General features: G+C 37.7%; 1 protein-coding gene across 5 annotated transcripts in view; it reads right to left on the bottom strand.

Annotated features, from left to right (window-relative positions):
- The window catches only part of PPFIA1 (PTPRF interacting protein alpha 1), a 62912-nt gene that overhangs the window by 20740 nt on the left and 22053 nt on the right, over nt 1-20119 (bottom strand). For all 5 annotated transcript variants that reach the window (XM_063289587.1, XM_063289583.1, XM_063289584.1 and 2 more), the window contains exons 3-16: nt 19689-19790; nt 15928-16092; nt 14990-15064; nt 13790-13891; nt 13144-13365; nt 12234-12380; nt 10448-10582; nt 8341-8424; nt 7672-7803; nt 7045-7107; nt 6420-6499; nt 6137-6281; nt 3562-3785; nt 1232-1466 (exon numbers count right to left, since the gene is read on the bottom strand). In XM_063289587.1, coding sequence (XP_063145657.1) covers nt 1232-1466; nt 3562-3785; nt 6137-6281; nt 6420-6499; nt 7045-7107; nt 7672-7803; nt 8341-8424; nt 10448-10582; nt 12234-12380; nt 13144-13365; nt 13790-13891; nt 14990-15064; nt 15928-16092; nt 19689-19790 — 1911 coding nt within the window. The remainder of the gene's footprint in view (nt 1-1231; nt 1467-3561; nt 3786-6136; nt 6282-6419; nt 6500-7044; nt 7108-7671; nt 7804-8340; nt 8425-10447; nt 10583-12233; nt 12381-13143; nt 13366-13789; nt 13892-14989; nt 15065-15927; nt 16093-19688; nt 19791-20119) is intronic.

Raw genomic sequence — 20119 nt, 5'->3', positions numbered from 1 at the left:
AGTGAAGTAAAATGCCTAGTTAGCGTGTTAATTAAATCACTACTATAAACAGAAAATACTTGCATCCTAAAAACATAGCTATAATTTGTAGGGGAGGGGTTTCCTCTGCAGACCAGTTTAAGTATAATCAACCTTGGAGGTCAGTCTTCAGGTCTAGTAAACAATAGCAAGAATTCAAGTATATTTGTCACCAATAGAAAACATTTTGAACCTTAATAACTAAACATGTCAATGAAAATACATTTTTGGAAAGAGGATTCTTGGGGATTTTATGAGATTAAAGACTGAAGCACAGTTACTGTTCTGGTTCTTATACACAGAAACAAAGAACTATATGATTTCTCTTACAACGGAATCAACTGTTATAAAGGCAAGTTTCTTTCAAATCAAGCTTGACTCTTGGTAACTTCATAGACACATTTATGTAGTTTTCTTGAAATCAAAGGAGAAGTGGTTCCCTGTTGCTTTCTGAGATCCCAATCTAGCCTATTGTCCTAGTATTCTGGAGGCCTTCCATATAAGTACTAACCAGGCTTAATCCTGCTTAGCTTCCATGCTCTGACAAGGGGAAAAAAAGAGTCTAGGACAAGTTGCATTTTGCAAAACATGGCTAAATTTCAGAATCCAGAACTTGATGAGGACATTTAGGCTGCTGAGTTCCAACTCCTCAAATTAAAGCAAATTAGTGTCACTCCCTATCTGTAGAATCCAATTCTTAAAGATTTAATAATTATTTTTTAAAAACAAAATCAGCTAAAGGGAATAAATTAAATTTCATTAGATATGATTTGCTACCAGTTCAGAACATAAGCTGTATCTCAGGACAAAGGCCTATCAATTTCTCATAACAAAACAAATCATTTGACTTTCATCAACAGGACATAAAGACCCAAGTCAGATGGCCATAACCTGGCTTATTAACTAATACGTCTCTCTGTATGTATACATAAACAGGTTTTAGTTCATGCACAGAATTTCTTTGCTCTTTGGCATAAACTAGGATTAAAGAAGTCACCGTTAAGATTACCAGTTTCAGAACTAGCTTTCTTATTCTTACAAGACAGGAAATCATGGTTAGGAGGTTCTTATTTTATATTTACAGCTAAGGGATAAACCAAGGAGTTCCATTTACAAACAGTGCCATAAAGTCCATATAAAATGTGGAAAATACTAGAGATATATTCTCTTACAGGGGGAAGGAAAGAGAAAAGATGAAAAAGGTAATACTTACTAGTGTCATAATTCCTAGTCTGTCCACTTCTCGAGCAGGACTGTGTGGCATTCTTCGGGGAGTAGAAAGTCCACTACCTGGTGGAGAAGAGCCAGAAAGGTTTCCACCAGGAAAGGGAGGTGGGATAGAATTCATCGATCGAAATCGACCAAGATTGTCTAAACTCCCACTATCAACACGACTTTCTATCTCCTCTGCTCTCTGCTCAGTGTTTTCCTTTTCTTCTTGGATCAATCTAAAGAATTAAGAAATGATGCAGTTCATTTAACCAAAGCAAAGCTGTAACCAACAAGCAGAATGGTTAGCATATATAGAAATGCATCTGCAACCCAAAGGCAAAGTTGGGAAAGAATACACATTTTAACTCCAGGCAGAATGAAACTAAATAATTGCAATTTATATGCTGAAGTCTGTTGTCAATATTTGTTGCATTATTTTAAATATAATTTCAAATAATATTAAATAATTGAACTAGAGGATTAATCTAAGGATCTGTATAGAATTGCTTGATAAAGTTGCAAGAATAAAAGAGAAACAGAATTTTCAAACAAAGATTACTGAAATTATTCCATCCTGTACAAACTCCAGTCCACTGGAGTTGGGTGGCCAATAAATTTAAAGAAATAAATAAAATTATCAATTAAAATCAAAAATAATTTATAATTAAATTAACCTAGTAAAAAACAGCATCTTGCTTGCTATGAAAGACCCTCATATTTGTATGTATTTTTCCCGTTTCAGCTAATCCATTTAGGTACTATTCTTAAAGATTCACTGACAATTGCAGCTCTGGGGATAAATAACTTGTAGTAACCCTAACCAACTAATATACTGTTTGTTATTATTAACACATCACTGGAGAAATGCTCATTCTGTTTCTTACAATAAGAGCAGTGGTATTTTAGGAAAAGTAAAATACACCCTAGAATCTTTGCTTGCAAATTCTACCAAGCAGAAACTAAGCTTCTTTACAGAGATCGCTGCCTTGATCATCCTGTTTTTTCAGCACAATGTTAGGTATAATAATTGGAAACCAACTCTCCGTTTCATCTGGGCTGCTCCGGACACCTGGTGGCTTAGTTTCTTCACCACCTTCTAGAGTGAGAATATGCCTGAGTACAGTGTGGTAGCTGAATGTTACCAACACTGATCTTCTAGGAACTGATTTCCACTGTGGACTTTTGAGACTTCATTGGGTCTGGATTCTGGAGGGGGAGCCTGGGATATTACCTGAGTGAGAGCCAGGATTGAGTTTCAGGTCTCCCAGTTTTGTGAAGGCCTTCCTGTCTTTGATGAGAGCAGGGTGGGAGCCAGTGAGAAAGGAGGCCAAGTGTGGAGTTTGAGCAAAGTGTCTGGTGTTTGTTTAGTGGAGCTCCTGAGGGGCGGTTTAAGCCTATAGGCAGCTGTTGAAAGTTTCTGTGCTGTATGGTTCAAGAATTTCCTGCACAGGGGTGTGTGTATGTGTGTTGGCTGGGAAGAAGACAGTTGGGGAGAAATGGGATTGTGGTTATAATGGGCAACAGGAGGTATGACAGGAGACTCAGATTGGGCTATAATAGCTTTTGATACCAGCAACCACGGCATCTTTCAGACCATCTCTAAGGAAACAGAGTGGAGGGATCATCTTGCAGTTCTTCTCCCTGATGAGTCAGTTCCAGTTGTTGCTGGAAGGTGAGGAGATTTTTTTCTGGAAAACTCTACTTTGTGGAGTGCCTCAGAGCCCTCTCCTTTTTCATTTCCATATGAACCCACTGGGAAGAGATCAGCTCCCAGCACAGCATTTGGTATCATCAATATGCTGATGACATCCCGCTATAAATCTAATCCCAGGCCGAATAGGTGAGTGGTAGGCTTTTGGGTGCAATTCAAAGTACTGGTTGTCATCTTTAAGGTCCTACATGACCTGGTTACTTGAGGACTGTCTTCTCTTGTATTCATTTGCCTATTCCACCAGATTACATATAGTCTACTCTCTCTCTCCAGAATTGTCATTTGATGGGGCCCTGGAAATAGCATTTCTTAGTAGCTGCCCCCATTCTTTGGAGCTCCCTCCTAGTTGAAATTCTAGAAATTCTTTTTCATTTTTCTTAGGCTTCAAGAAAACCTTTTAAGACCTACCTGTTTTATCTCATTATTTAATACTAACAAAAATAACTAAGCTGTGGCAGACACAGAATTGGATCCTAATATTTTTAGTTGCACCCACAGATCAAAAAGCTACAGTTCAAGCCACTGAAAGGAAGCCAAACTTCTTACGTTATGCGAATAAAGAGACATTAGTGAACTTCAAATGTAACACTGGAAGACAATGACGAAAATAAATCCTGTACCTAATTTCTTTGTTGATGGCATCCAATTGCTCCTGAAGCATCATGGCTAAGGTCTGTGCATCTGCCTGACCACTAGGTGACAATAGATCAACTGAGCTGAATATAGTTTCTCTGTCATCCTCACCATCTGAGATATCAGCATCACTCTCAAAGGCTTGTGCAACATTTGCCAACACACTTGCTTGTTGTGCACGTTCCCAATCTTGCTCATTAAGAGTCTGAACCTGTTTTAATATACATGATCACAACTGTAATTTTAAATATCTCTTCCACTAAAAAATATAAAGTCTGTATAACCTCACTTACATGCTGCAGTAATCCATCAAAACAGCAGTATTTAGAATGCAATAAAACCAAAACAGAAACATTATTAGATGATATTCACAGGACATACTGTATGATCAAAAATCAAGAAATTAAATATATAAATTCAACACTATAAAATAATCAAAGATTGTTCAATTACTTGGAAAGGCTTATTTAGGAATTTTTGTATATGTAGTTTTTAAAAACAGAAAAAACACTTATACAGACTAATACCAAAAGTTTCTAGAGGATCTCGGCTTACTGAAAATGAATCATGTACCAGTGGAAACTGTCCATTGATTCCTACTTGGTTGCTCCCACTAAGAAATACTTAGTGTGTCAACCATTGCCCAATTCTGATTTTTTTCTCCTTTATAAGGTAGAATTTGTAGGCTGAGCCAAGCCCTATTTTACAAGCCCTGCTTGTAAAGAGGGAACAAAGCAGGATTGGATGATTTACTAAAAAAAAAACCACACATGCAACTTGGTCTTGATAAACCAGGATCCATTAGAATCCCAGTTTATGTGAACACAACATACAGGCTGGATCCAGATTTCCCTGATCAAAGTTTCACTTAAGGGCAAGAGGAGCCAAAACAGTTTTTAGTAATTGTCCACCTCCAGTGTTTTCCATACCACTTGAAAATGTGCTGGCCTTTGAAAACAATATAGAAGCTGCTGTAGAGAGAACAGGGAATTGGTAAGTTTCAGCCCTTTCCTATCTTCTAGCAGGAGCCAAGGCTGGATCTGACTCTATTCCACAAAGGGAAAGAGTTTTCAAGTTGTGAAATAGTAAGTCTAGGTCTAGCCTTTATGCAAATGCTTTGTGATGTAGTGGTGAAGCTGTTGGACTAGTACCTGGGAGACAGGATTCAAGTCTACCCACAGCCATGGAAGCTCACTGGGTGATTCTGGGCCAATCACTATGTCTCAGCCCAACCTACCACACAGGGCTGTTCTTGTGGAGTAACAGTTGGAAGGAGTGCTATGTAAGCCACCTTGAACTCCTGGAGAAAAGGCAGGACATAAATGAAAGACACAAAACAGTGGGTGGAGGAGAACCATCCTAAACTGAACTATCTCTGTTTCTAGTTTCCCAATAAGCAATATTGAAGCCAACTGTCTTATCTGTTAGTGCTTCAAACAAAGTTCAAATCCAACTTTTAAAACCAGCTGCCCAGCTTTGGGGGTTGGATGCAGGAATCTATGATAGTTTATCAAGCAAAAGTTCCACATGAACCTTACTTCTCTAGGTGGACTGAGGGAAGAGGAATTCTGCATAATTATTACAAAACATTATGAGTTATTAAGTGTTATCAGTTAGGAAAAACCTTATTTAGTTCACAAACTGATATATGAATATAAATGTACATGTACATTGAATCCTTTATACAATTTTGCTTTTGTTAGTAAAGGTAAAGGTTTCCCTTGACGTAAAGTCCAGTCGTGTCCGACTCTAGGGGGCGGTGCTCATCTCCGTTTCTAAGCCTTGGAGCCGGCGTTGTCATAGACACTTCCGGGTCATGTGGCCAGCATGACGACTCGGAACGCCGTTACCTTCCCGCCGAAGCGGTACCTATTGATCTACTCACATTTGCATGTTTTCGAACTGCTAGGTGGGCAGGAGCTGGGATTAACAACGGGAGCTCACCCCGCTGCGCGGTTTCGAACCGCCGACCTTCCGATCAGAGGGTTATATTTTGCAATTCATATTCTTATCTGCCTCGTGCATCAAGGCGTGCAAGTAACAGCTGTTTCAAATGCATGTTTTAAATATAGAATCTGAAATACATAGTTTCAATTTTATGGCAAAAAAGAGTTACATGGAATGTTATTTACTTTAAAATAAGGGTGCTTCAGGGCAAATACTACTCCCCTGCCAATATAAAACAATAAAAGCAACATAGCACAGCCCAAGCCACCTATACAGAAGGGTATTACCATAGTTATAGACCCAGGTAAAAAAGCAGGCAAATCTTTGAAGACTTTTATCCACTTTAATCTACTGGTTAAGGCAATAGACTAGGAGCAGGGAAACTAGTCCTGCTTTAGGCAAAGAAGGGTGATTTTGAGCCAGTTGCTTTCTCTCAGCCCTAGGAAGACAATGGCAAACCACTTCTGAAAACGTTGCCTGGAAAACTGCATGGATTTCTCCATGTAGTTGCCAGGAGTCAAGATTGACTTGAAGGCAAATTAATAAATAAGGGTTTTTTAAATGGTGCACTAGCTTAAGCTATTTTTAAAATTATTTGTTTTAATTCCAACTTACCCTTGAAGGCTCATCTCGCAGAGCTGCTAAACGTCCTTTTTGTGGACGCCTTAGAACTGAGGTGCTGTAGGAATCTGTCTGATTGTCTGCTATCACTGAAGGTGCCAGGGGATATCTAAAATCTGGAACACTACCTAAATGCGGCCTATTGAAATTGAAAACAGATGCATATTTAGCATTAATAAATATTCTCTTATAGGTTTCAGTAAGTTAGATGTTGACAATGAAATGAATTAATTTAGCACATCTTGAACGCAGAAGTATTTTCATTAATAATATATACCTATGATGAAGAGCAGGAGTTCTGATCCTCATTTGGTCATTTTCAGCTCTTATTGCTTCAATGTTTACCACCAGCTGATCCTGTAGAAAAGAAAGATTATTCACATAATTTAATGTTACCCAGTGCATGCTTTTTCAAACATATCCAAATACTTTAGATAATTCTAAATTTCCAACTTGAATGTCTTTTGAATAAAAATTAAAATATATCATGTTATCATCCAAGTACCCTTCATTCTTTTATTATTACTGCTATGGCTCTGAATAATCTACTGGTTTATCAAACACAGGCTTTCAAAAAAGATTAGTGAAGCAAAAGAGTTAAGACCCCCACAATCAGCTATAGTTTCAAAATCAATTAAGAACACACATAATTATAAGCCCAAAACCAAAAAGAATCCACCATTTGCGCATAGTTGTAATGCACTATTATCTTTGGACTACTGCACTACATTTGGCATGAAGCCTTTAAAATTATGGAAAGTGAAGTAATGTTGCTAGTGCAGAAATGATTGCAACAAAAAGGTGTAACTTATTACTTCACAAAAATAAGATTCTCATTTCTAATTTTTTTTTTAATATTACATGGCCATTAAGTAGAAAACACTTTTATTTTCATTTAATACCTTTTCATTTTGAAGCTCTTCCACTTGCTTCTTGGCACTTTCAATTTCGCGGAGAAGGGAATTCTGGTATTAAATTCAATTCAAAAGTTCATTAATACAAAAAAGTGTTAAGATCCGGGTCTACATTTTTAAAAATTACTGCATTATTTATTTTACTATTTTACTCTGATAATCATTTGGTTAATTAATTCTGCTATTCACTTTAGATAATATACACCCTCTTTGCACCCTTTCTCCTAAACAAGACCCTATGCTTCCTACTTATTTAAAAATTATATAGACCATAATACATTTCTTGATTCCTCAGATGCTACGTTTACAACAATAGAAGATATTTTTAAAAAAATCATAAACATTCAAAGTTTCAGGACAGCAGGATACATAATAGTCAATTCAGCGCATTATATAAACAGAGATAATTACTTTTTGCTGCCAATCAGAAAGGAGAGATTGTAACACTAGATTGTCATCACTTTTATCTATTGACCACTGGGTAAACAGATGCAGACACACACAAACACACACATATTTCACAGTATGTGTTTGTATTGCTATTAAAAATGTGTTTTTTCAATTAGTAAAGCAGCTATTGCACTTGAAGCAATATTAATTCATATTTAACATTACTTTATCTTCCAGAGCTGCCATTCTTTCTTTAAGGTGAAGCTGAAGTCTCTCATTAGATTCAGATAAAAGTTTATCAACTGTATCAGATAAGCGTTTGTTATGTTCTTCATTCATTCTCTCTCTCTGACGAGCCTAACCAAGAGAAATGGGAGTGAAGAACAGTAAAAAAAAATAGAAGGATTAGCAATACTATCTTTCACATATTTACATGTATAAACCTACCTCAACCCTGGCTTTTAATTTTCTTATTTTCACCATTCTCTAACAGGATTTATCTTTGAACTTCCAAACATGATAGCTAGCAGATGTTATATCATGACCATCTGAGCCAACTCTTGTGAAAAGCCACATGAAGTAACAGACTGGTGGATATTGTCCATATAGTCACCAGATGTCAGTCCTGACTCAAGTGAAAACAGTTGTGTGGTTTTTAATATTAAGTTAACATTTAGTTAAAGGCAGTTGGTTTTGTTCCAAGAAGCCAACTCACCCCTTAGTGCCACCTAATTTTATCTTTTACAGGTATTTCATGTATTCTCTTAGAATTTACCTGTCCATTTTAAGTTCATGTACATTAGTAAACTATGTTTTCCTCTGCCAACCTGAAATTCATCATTGATTTTTTATGGAAGAGAAAAGAGAGACAATGTCATCACTGTATCGACATACCCTTAGTAGTTCTTGATTTTTCTCTTCTAGCTGTGTTTCCATTTGTCTCAACCGTTCTTCAATGTTTCCATGTCTTTCTTCAGCCTGCCATTTTAAATCATACTGATAATTAAAATCTCAGAATGCATCAGAAGAAAAATATTAGCAAACAAGCATATCATGCTGTATGAGACTATTTTTTTTCACGCACTGCAAGATGTTCAAGATATATTACTGCCAATGCTGGCAAAACACAGTGGATGGATTCATGCATCAAATGAGCAATTAATTTTCTCATCCCACAACATCTTGCTATGATGACTGAAGCAACAGGAAGTCTTGACAAAAGAGGTATCTTTGCATTATGAATCTCAGAAAAAAAAAACTCTATTATCTTCCCCACATTCATTTTAATGTGTGAAGTTTTTTTTTAAACAAGCAGTAGCAAGCAGAAATAAGGACTTATGTCCTTTGTGTAAATTCTACCTTCCTAGACTTTGAAGTATATTCGAACAGATTAACATCTTTAGTTCCAGAATTCCGAGAAGGCAAACAGTCAAGCTACAAAAGTAAACAAGGAATAGGAATGGTAGCAAGAAAAAACAAAATGAAATGTCAGCAAGAACTTACTTTTAAATATTGGATATAAAATTGCTTGAGTTCATAATTTATTCCACTAAGAACTGGTGAAAGATTTTATAAGGCAGTATTCAAATCAGGCACAAAAAGCTATTCAAACACCTCTGAAGCAACTAAAAACAATGAACTGCTATATCAATGGATTAGAAAGCAAGAAAAACATAAGAGGATCAGGCCATTTTAATGACCTGGGTAAAAAAATGAACTGTAAATACAAAAAGAAGACCCAAAGGATCAAGCACCAACTGTTTCTACTAAAGAGAAGATTATGATAGTGATATATATCATTAATTTTATTTATTTAAATAGCCACCCATCTCACAAACAAGAGACTCTGGAATACAAGAGAGCTAAAAAATATCAATAAATACATTAAAAGATATAAAAAATGAATTAAAACAAATAATAGACAAAGGGATGTTAAAAATAAGGGAGCCACCTCAGTAGTTCATCCGTCTCCTGGGATCCCCAGGCTGGCTGGCATAACCAGGTCTTGAGGGACCTCAGGAAGCTCAACAGTGACAAGGCCAACATCACCTCAAGGGGGAAAAGATTCCACAGTGTGGGAGCCACAGCAGAAAAAGCCAGCCACTTAGGACCTGCCAAATATAGCTCCCTAGGTGGTGGAACCCGTAACATACCCTCTCTTCTGGATCTGGCAGGACGGGCAGATGAAATTGGGGAGAGGCAGTCCCTCAAATAACCCAGTCCCATGCCATGAAGGGCTTTAAAGATCAACACCAGCACCTTGAATTGGACCTGGAAACAAACTGGTAACCAATGCAGCTTGCAAAGCAGAGGTGTAATATGTGTTCTGCCAGAAACACAAGTAACTGCTCATGCTGCTGCATTTTGCACCAGCTGAAGTTTCTGGATACTCTTCAAGGGCAACCCCACATAGAGCGCATTGCAGCAATCTAATCAGGAGCTGACCAGGGCTTGAGTAACCGTAAGTAGGTCCCCCTGATCTAGGAACAGGTGCAACTGGTGCATAATACAGTTGTGCAAAGGCCCTCCCAGTCACAACTGCCACCTGCTCATCGAGCAGGAGTCATGAGTCCAGGAAGACCCCCAGATTGTGCACAGGGTCTGCTTGGGGCAGTGCAACCCCATCCAGTACCAAAGAGGGGATCAGAACCCAAACCCGCTCATTTTTGCCAAGGTTCAGTTGAAGCCTGTTGTTCCCCATCCAGACGCTGGATAATATGTCCACAGCATCACTTAACTCTTCAGGATAGTATGTCCACAGCATCACTTAACTCTTCAGGATAGTATGTCCACAGCATCACTTAACTCGCCAGGAGCAGAGATGTACAATTGAGTATCATCAGCATATTGATGACACCTCACCTCATAGGGACAAATAAGCTCATACAGCAGTCTCATGTAGATGTTAAGGAGGAGAGGGAGAGCACCGACCACTACAGCACCCCACATAGCAGGGCCCAAGGGTGGGATCTCTCCTCCCCAATCATCACCCTCAGCTTACCTTAGTAAGTGCAGCAACTCTCTGAGCCAATTCAGCCTCTACCTCTGGCAGAGTTTCAGCTTTTCTCAGAGTTTGCTGCAATTTTTGTTCAGCCAATTCCAGTCGTTCTTGTAACTGTCTATTCTTATCTTCACTCTAGAAACAAAAATAAATTTGCTTGTAACAACAGCTGCAGGCATTATACTCTGTGCCATTTCAATAGCTTTCTCTGTTAACAAAAGAAAATTGTGAGCAAATTGATGTGTGAGATCATACAGAACAGCTCTTACGCAATCACTGAAATTATATGCAATACAACACAACACTCAAAAGCAGATTCATAAACATATATGATTACAAAATGTACTGTTTTTTGTATTAAAAATATCTGATTTCTCATTTAATAGAGAATAATAAAAAATAAAATTCCACCACAAATTAAAGGTTCCTTTTAAAATTAAGACTCCTTCTATATACTTTTTCCAGACTATAATGCTACTAAATTACTTAGAAAGCTGTTACAGGACTATATAAAATGTGGCACAAAAAGACTTCCTTTGGTATTGTTCCCTAAACACATATCAAAATCTGCTGCAGAAAGTCTCCGTAACATAACTGGGATGGATTTGAGGGGACCATGACAAGGAGGCAGAATAGAATGAACATCCCTGTTCTACGAGGGATGTTCATTCTATTATACATTCTCAGGATATAGAAGTTATTGTTCAGACCACAGCCAGATATATACTAAATATCCAGTATGAGCTATAAACTGAATTTTTGAACTGACTGTTTCTCCACTGAACTAAATACTTTAAAATATTTACAAAAACACAAGATGTCCCCCACATCATAGAGTATCCCAGGTCATATTCCTTCCCTAACCTTTTTGGTTCACTGGATTCATCTGGACTTTTAAGAAAATAAGCAGTGCCCTGCTGGATTGGACCCCTGGCCCATCTAATCCAGCAGTCTGTTCTTACAGTGGTCAACCAACTGCACAAGGAAACTCACTAGTTTCCCAGCAGATGGCCTTCAGAGGCTGTCACTGTTCAATGGCCATTGATCCCCATGACTTCCATGAATTGATCCAACCTTTTTTTGGAGCTAGTCAAGCTGGTAGCCAGCACCACATCTCACCGTAGTGAATTCCAAAGCTGAATTACACCTTGTGTAAAAAACACTTCATTTTGTCTTCCCCTATTCTATAGAGATTCAATTTCACTGGGTAAAACTGAACTTTTGCAAAAGTACTATGGATGCCACTACAAAATATTTAAATCCCTGTTCATAAAATCGATTTTGCTTCCCATGATGGTGCTATATCTCCTTCATCCCCAAGCCTTCCAAGATTGTGGCAACACTGCAATTAGTGGCAAGCAATCACTTCATCATTCCTGCTCCCTCAAGCTTAGGAGGCCTGCAAATTCCATCCTGAAACCCCCAGGAATAGCCCTTTCCTGAAGATCTCCTCAGACTACCAAAGAAGAGGCATTTTTGCTGAGGGAGAAATATAGAATATGGAAAGAATGCAATCTTCTTATAGCTATAAAACCAAGGGCAGAGGGCAGTGGAAAACCTGGGAGAATCCCCACTTATTTCTGGGTTCTCACATTTATGTCTTCCCTTTCCTTTCCACAAGGAATTTCATTTGTAATTTAAATTTTCAAAAACATGAGTAACAAATTTCTATAAATTTTATCTCTGTCAAATTAGCTTGAACTATTGGATTCTACCCCCTCCCAATCTAGAACTTTTAGTATTCATTTATGGAAGGCCCAAAGTATTATTTAAATAATAATTTTACCTGTCGGTGCAATGAATCTTTGTTAGCAATTTCATTTTCAAGTTTATCATTGAGATCATGCACAGATGTAGCTTCACGTTGTGCAGCGAGGTAGCGTTTTTCAAGAGTTGTAATTCTTTCTTCCATATCTTCCTTCTGAGCCATTGCCTAAATTATTAACATTGTCAGAAAATTATGGAAATATGTACATTCTCTCTCCATTATGTGCTCACTAGGTTGTCTTAAAAATATGTTTAATAGTTTGTCTTGCAGAAAAACAAGGGATGATCCAAAGAACCATGTGGGATACAACTTGTAACTGCAACTTTCGTTTATCTTACACATCTTAAGAGACTGCAAACTGTTAATTATACTCAAAATGTTCACCATTAAAAGTACAAACATTCCAAACATATGATAATTTACTTTTGATATTGAGGAGAAATAAGCTATTTAAAAAAACTTCCAGAAATTCCATGGGAGAGGGGAACCTCTTATTTAGTCCCAAAGTATTATTTTAAACCTTGTATATGTACCAAGTACCAACGTTCTTAGTCTACATAAGAGGAATCACAGCAGGACCTCTTTTTTTCAGGATCCATCAATAATTACATTACTGAGCTGGCCAATCTCAGACACAATAATATCAATAATCTGAACATGCAGAATTATCAAAATCAAGCATTAATCTATGTCATCACCAAACTATGATTCATATGGCTCATAAATCCAGAATAGGGTTTTTAATCAAAAGAAACACAACTATAAATGCAGGTATAGTTTGAGGTTGAGAATTTATTCATATAGTTGATGGAAATATCCAACACTTAGTACTTACATCAGACCACAAAAAATGCTTTAGCTCATGGGACAAACAGTACAGAGAACAGTGAATATACTTAAATCACATTAAAAAGTGATTTATTCTCACCTCTCGTACATCTCTTTGCAACTTGGTATTCATTTCTTCAGATTTTATTAGATCTTTTCTAGCAGTATCCAGATCTTCTTCCAGTTCTGCTACTCTGTTAGAAAGGGCAGTGATCCTCTCTTTCATTTGTGACTGTTCCTTAGTTTGCTTTTCTATGACATCTTGAAGTTCTATTACTTTAGCAAGATCTTCGTCATGATTCAGAGAGCCATTGGAAGATCTCTATTTAGAGGAGGAAAAAGCTGCTGTTAATTTAAAAAAAACTTTAGCACCATGAGAGAATAAATATATGCCATATAATTTTTCATATTAAACCACTGATTCAAGTGAGAAGAAAAGAACTAATAGCTTGTTCTTACTACTTTTCAGGAATTTTTTTCACTGTAGACTGTAGTTCTGGTCCTCACTCAGAAATTCAAGAACCAGCCCCATAACATGTTTATCTGAAAATGATATTTCTCTTATCACTTGAACATCCTCTATAAAAGAATTATATGTAGATCAAGTGATCAAGAAAACCACACATTAAAATAGCTTACTTGCTCTTTTTTTTATGAGAATGGTTTGGAGAAATAACTGAGATTGCTATATCATAAACAGATTTCTTCCTCTCAAAACAATGAGTGAAAAGATGCTTTAAGCCTACCTTCCCATTAGTGCTAGGAATATTCTCCTGATCATGATTAATATCAGGCATTCCATCAGCTTGTGGTCTTTTTTGATTGTTTTGTTCTTTCAAAATCATTAACTGGAAAAAAAAATTAAAATACTACATTAATTGCCATGCTAAATTTCTTTACTTTTGAAATAGAAAAAGGAACTTTTAACAAGTATTATTTATTTGCAGTGATATTCACAAAATTTTAAAGACTACATTCATGAAAGGATAACAGTGATAGATATACTAGTGCCCTTAGTTTTAAATAATTGTGGCCAATTCCTATAATTTATTTAGAAGTTATTTATCAAGTAACAAGCCTGCCTTTAAAACCGTAATACAAGAAAACTTTTTCCACAACAATAAATCAGCAACGGTCATATATTTAATTTGTAAACAAGATTGGTCAATTGGCTTTTAAGGTAAGCTAAAACATTTCCACAGTAAAGTATCTGCTAGTGAAGATCCATTCCCTGATGAAAAAGGACCCCATAAATGAACCTGCAAAGTGATTTTTAGAACTCTGGAAAAGATCAAGAAACTGGCAGTGGGAGCTTGCATACTTTCTAAGCTGGAGAAGACAATCTGTGGCTCATAGGCTGCAAACAGGGAAATATCAGGGAATGCCTTTCCAGTCTAGTCATCTAGCGGGGCCTACTGAAAGTCTCCCCTTTTTGCAAGCTACATGCAGCATGAACAACACAGAAGTAGTTGTAGTTGTAGTCTCTGTAATAGCTCCCAATCTGTGAATATCCTCCCTGCAGAAATACATGCAGTTCCAACTGTATTCCAATTCCACAAACAAGTTAAATCTCTTTTATTTCAATATGCCTTTGCTCACCTGATTGCAGGTGTCTATCTTGGATTTTTATTTTTATTTTCCCAGGCCTTTTATATTCCCATTTTTAAAGAATTTTAAAAAAAAACACAAGACACTACAAAGCAAGGTATTAATCTTAGCCCTCAGATCTCTGTCACACACTCCCCAAAGGCCCACAGTTTGGGTCTCATCCATTTCAGTTACATTATGATATCACTAGCCGTATTTCCCATGGCCCCCAGGAGGCCAAAGAAATTGCAGAACAGCCCCTGGTTGCAAGAAAGTTTTCCCTTCCCTTCTTAGATCCTGTGCAAAGCTGACATCCTTCAGAACTAGCAGATTAACTTAGCTTAATGGAAATAACCTACCTCTTTGTGTGTAGTACCTAGTTCTTCCTCCAACAAGCTACATCTTTCAAGTGCTACTCGTAATCTTTCTCTCACCTAGGAGATTAAAGTTAAGATGTTGAACACCACACAATTCTGCTAGCATTAGATGGTGAAATATTCAGAAGTTTTGACTGTCAAGAACAAACATGTATCAGTAATGTTGGTGAGTGGGGAAAAAAACTTAAAAACAAGGTGAATTATCAACACATTTCCTGTGACTGAAACCATCAAGAGCAAGTGATTAAGCAAATTTGATAACAAGCGATTACTACTTTTGACGGCAATATGTTTCTGCAACAGAAAAGCATAATGGGGTAGACAATCTGGTATCCTTTAGATATTATGGACTAGTCATATGGCCAATCATCAGGTATTATGGAAGCTGTAGTCCATCCATGGAGGTACTAGACTACCACCCCACTTCATAAGTTAAATGCATTAATTATGAGAGCAGAAATTAAAACTAATGCCAATACAGATACATAAGTTGTGATTTCTGTCATGTACCACAGCACAGGCAACACTAATACAAGCTTTGCCTGAATAGAGATGGAAGGGGAAATATTTATTTTCACTTCATTTGATTATTTAGACCAACTCAAAACATTCATTTTGAACTTTCCTCTGTTGATGTACAAAAAAACAAAAAGCAAATTACACAAGCAATAGATGTTTAATTACCCTATACTCTCCATTTTTAAAAACTAAAATTAATCTTGAATGAAAAAAATTAAAGAATTTTATACTAATAAAATAGTTATGTTTTTAGCGTATGTATTGGGCTTATTGTACACTGTGCAGAGTCTTCTTGGAGTTGGGCAGCCTTAACAAATCCAGTAAAATAAACAAGTAAAAATAAGCATTTGATGAAGAAAAAACATTAGTAATTATTTCCTTTAGCAGCCATGTTTCATTACCTTTTCATCAAGGGCTTTGTGATGTTCAAATAGAGACTTCAGTGCTTTGAGAACTTCAACTTCACTAGAAACACCTGCTGGAGATTGAGCTTGTCTTTTCACTACGGTCATTCTAAGAGACCGCTCATGCCGGGAGACAAGGCATTCCAAATGTTCTAGTAGTAACTGAAAATCAAATGCAATTATATGAGAAAAAGGCAGGACATATTGAACCGAAGAAAATGATTGTCAAACAACACACTTCATGCACTGTAACAATCCTGTATACCTTAAAGCTACCAAATTTTATTATGAAAATAGAATGGAATATCAGTTAAACAATTAACCAATAAATACATTATTTTCAATTCCAGAATGAATTGAGAAGTCCATTTAATCACATTTGCTTCAGGGAAAGCTCCAGAATTAATCTCAAAAGCCTTCTCTATAAAAACAAGTTACATGGACTGTTACTAGATCTTCAGTAACAATCTGCATGTTTGGCGGGAGCGGGATGGGGGTAGTGCATCCATCCTGACTCTTCTTGACCTCTCAGCGGCTTTTGATACCATCGACCATGGTATCCTTTTAGGTCGGCTCAGGGAGTTGGGGGCAGGCGGTGTAGTTTTGCGCTGGTTCACCTCCTTCCTCCAGGGCCGGTCCCAGTCGGTGGTGATAGTGGGGGAGAGATCCGACCCTCGACCTCTCCTTTGTGGGGTGCCGCAGGGCTCGGTCCTCTCTCCTCTCCTATTTAACATCTACATGAAACCGCTGGGTGATATCATCCGTCACAACGGGATGAGGTATCATCAGTATGCCAATGATACTCAATTGTATATCTCCATCCCGGGTGAGGTAAGTGATGCTGTGACTGCCCTCTCTCTGTGCCTGGGGGCTATAGGGGTCTGGATGGGGAACAACAGGCTTCGGCTGAACCTTGGTAAGATGGAGTGGCTGTGGGTTAAGGGTTCCTCCGTATCCAGGACTTTGTCATCTTTAGTTCTGGATGGGGTTGCACTGCCCCAGCCAGACCTGGTGCGTAATCTGGGGGTCCTCATGGACTCACGGCTCCTGCTGGAAGAGCAGGTGGCAGCCGTGTCCAGAAGGGCCTTTGCACAGCTTCGTGTTGTGCACCAGATGCGCCCTTTCCTGGACCGGGAAGCCCTTCAGACAGTCACTCATGCCCTTGTTATCTCCCATATAGACTACTGCAATGCGCTCTACATGGGGCTACCCTTGAAGAGTATCCGGAAGCTTCAGCTGGTCCAGAATGCGGCTGCGCGGGCTATTTTTGGCGCCCCTAGAAGGGCGCACATAACACCTTTGCTACGTGAGTTGCATTGGATACCAGTTTGCTTCCGGGTCCAATTCAAGGTGTTGGTTATCATCTTTAAAGCCCTTTAAAGCATGACATGGGACTGGGTTACCTGAGGGACCGCCTCTTCCCTATATCATCAGCCCATCCCACCCGCTCATGCAGAGAGGGCATGCTGCGGACCCCGTCAATAAGAGAATTCCATCTGGCGGGGTCCAGGAGGCGGGACTTCTCGGCAGTAGCACCCACCCTTTGGAACATCTTGCCCCCGGAGGTAAGATTAGCCCCATTGCTTTTAGCCTTCCGGAGGAAGTTGAAGACCTGGCTCTGCCACCGGGCTTGGGGCAGGGAGGAGAATCGACATACTTGGGGTTGGCTGGTGCCTTGAAGTGCCCCTTCTACATGATGGTTGAAGAGATCATAGCCATCTGGATTTTATGAGCTGGGGTAGTTAAGAAATTGTTTTGGTTTTTAATGGGATTTTATTGGAATTTTACTGTGTTTTTATTTGAGTTTTTATTGTATATTTATTCTGTGCTGTAAACCGCCCAGAGTCCCTCCAGTCAGAGGAGATGGGCGGTGAATTTGATAAATAAATAAATAATAAATAAATAATTTATCAGTGAGAATGACAATACAAGTAGCACTTTTGTTTCTGCTTCTCTGTAAAGATATGCAAGTTATACCCAGTTTCTATATTATTTTTGAAGCTGAACATAGCTTACAGAATGAATTGCACTTTTATAATGTATACAGCAATCTATTCATTATTCAGAACTATGAAAATCTAAGCTTTCATTCCCCCCCCCCCTAGTTTTTAAAAGCAAGTATCATCCTAGTCCAGTCCTTAATTCTTATTATTAACTGGTGTCTAAAGACTAAGCAGAGCCAGTTTGGTGTAGCAGTTAGGCATGAGACTAGAAACCAGGAGATTGGGAGTTCTTGTCTTGCCTGAGGCACAAAGCCAGCTGGGTGACCTTGGGCAGTTCACTTTCTCTCAGCCCTAGGAAGGAGGCAATGGCAAACCACTTCTGAAAAACTTTGCCAGGAAAACTGCAGGGACTTGTCCAGGCAGTCTCCAAGAATCAAACATGATTGAACAGAAAAAAATAAGACTAAGTGCACAGAAAGTTGTTCATCTAACAATGAACCTCAGCGATGCAATGAGAAAAGGAGGTATGTTTATCTTCTTGGGCTATATAAGGGAGAACATGATAATCTTAAACGTTCCTGATTTGGTTGCTGAAGTCATAATTTGCTTTAAAACCAGAAAGGAAAATCACATTACAGTATGCAATAATAATATAAGTGTGCTAGAGAGCAACCAAAGCATTATTTGGTTTTACCTTTGGTTTTAGAGATGTCCATATCATCTACATAATTTCTGAATTCTCTACAAACGCTATAAATACAGCAGACATGTCTCCATGCCATAAGGTCTGAATTGGCTTTACCTGTTACAGCAGAACTTCGCTGCATCACTTTCAAGTGAGTGATCTTGGGGGAGGATATGTTTAAAAGTTAAATATTTATAATACCACATATATGTATGTGGGGGGGTGTTAACAAATAATCAGTTGTGATCACCAGAAGCTTTTAAGAGCTGAGAAGGACATGAAAACTTTGATAGGGAAGCACATATTCATGCATACTTCTGCTATATTCCCATTTTTTAAAATCTGAATTAGCTTGTTCGCGTCACACCCTTTTATAAGTGGGACATTTGAAAAGAAGAAAAGGGCACCATTTAAAAGATAAATAGGTAAATTCCAAAATATTTATTAGGTTTATAAGATCTGAATATATATCATCTTGAACACTTTTCTTTCAGTAATATATTTCTAATAATTCCTTTAGATTAACAGAAATTGTTCAGAAATGATTTACCAGCAATTTTTCTGTTTGATAAATTTCAGGTTTCACAAAAGGCAGTACCAGGCAGTGCATGTAAAGCTAATCCCTACTTTAAACTATTTTGCATTCATTAGTGATGCACCCAATGACAGTGTAAGCTCATGGCAGCCAATTCAGTTTACCTTTCTAATATATGTATTGTGTAATAAAAGCCTGGATTAATAGCTTGGGCGATTGACTGCAAGGATCAGCTTTTAGTCTCTTTAGAAAAAGCAGTTAGAGGATCACTGAGAGATGATGCATTAATTATTTGCAGTTAGAAAGTCAACAGATTTGGGGTATGAAAAGCTTATTTAATAACCTGGGAACAAGCTATCCTATAGCAGTATAGCTGCAAGATAAAATACCCAGTCTTGGTACATTAAATGTTTTTCTCACTAGGTGGAAGTAGCTGTTTTTGAAATTCAGACACATGAATAGAACAACTAATAGTTTTATCCACTTAGTGATGTCTTCAGTTTAAAAAACAAAAGCAAGACTGCATGTAAGATTCCATCTCACGAAAAATTCCTAGCATAAAATGCAAACAAATGATACCAGAAGATGAACTGACTCTTGTATTGTTCCTTTCTGCTTTCAGTTCTGCAATTTCTTCTTCCCTTTCAAGGAGTTGCTCTCTGCATACATTAAGCTCTTTAGTAAGTGCCGCAAACTCCTGGAAAACATAAGCAAATAATAAGTTCATTATAAACATGTACAGCAATTATACCCAAGGTTGAAGATAAACCTTGACTCAAATTATACAAAAAAAAAAAAAATACTATGCAGGCTATCTTAATATCACTTCTAGCAATCATGATTATTCTTTATAGAAGCACTAGCCATTCCATTTTGGTTAATGCTTGGATAAAAAACCACCAGGAAATCCCCAGGCTGAATGGTAGACCACTTCTGTATTAATGCCAAAAAAACAGCATGGTTCTGTTTATGTAGTCACCTCAAGCCCATCTCAACTCAAGAGCATATTTATAGTTTATAGAATAC

Source organism: Candoia aspera, chromosome 1 (assembly GCF_035149785.1).
Source record: "Candoia aspera isolate rCanAsp1 chromosome 1, rCanAsp1.hap2, whole genome shotgun sequence".
NCBI classification, from domain to species: Eukaryota; Metazoa; Chordata; class Lepidosauria; order Squamata; family Boidae; genus Candoia; species Candoia aspera.
The sequence above is the reverse complement of the archived record's forward strand: the minus strand, read 5'-3'. Positions and strand labels throughout refer to the sequence as shown.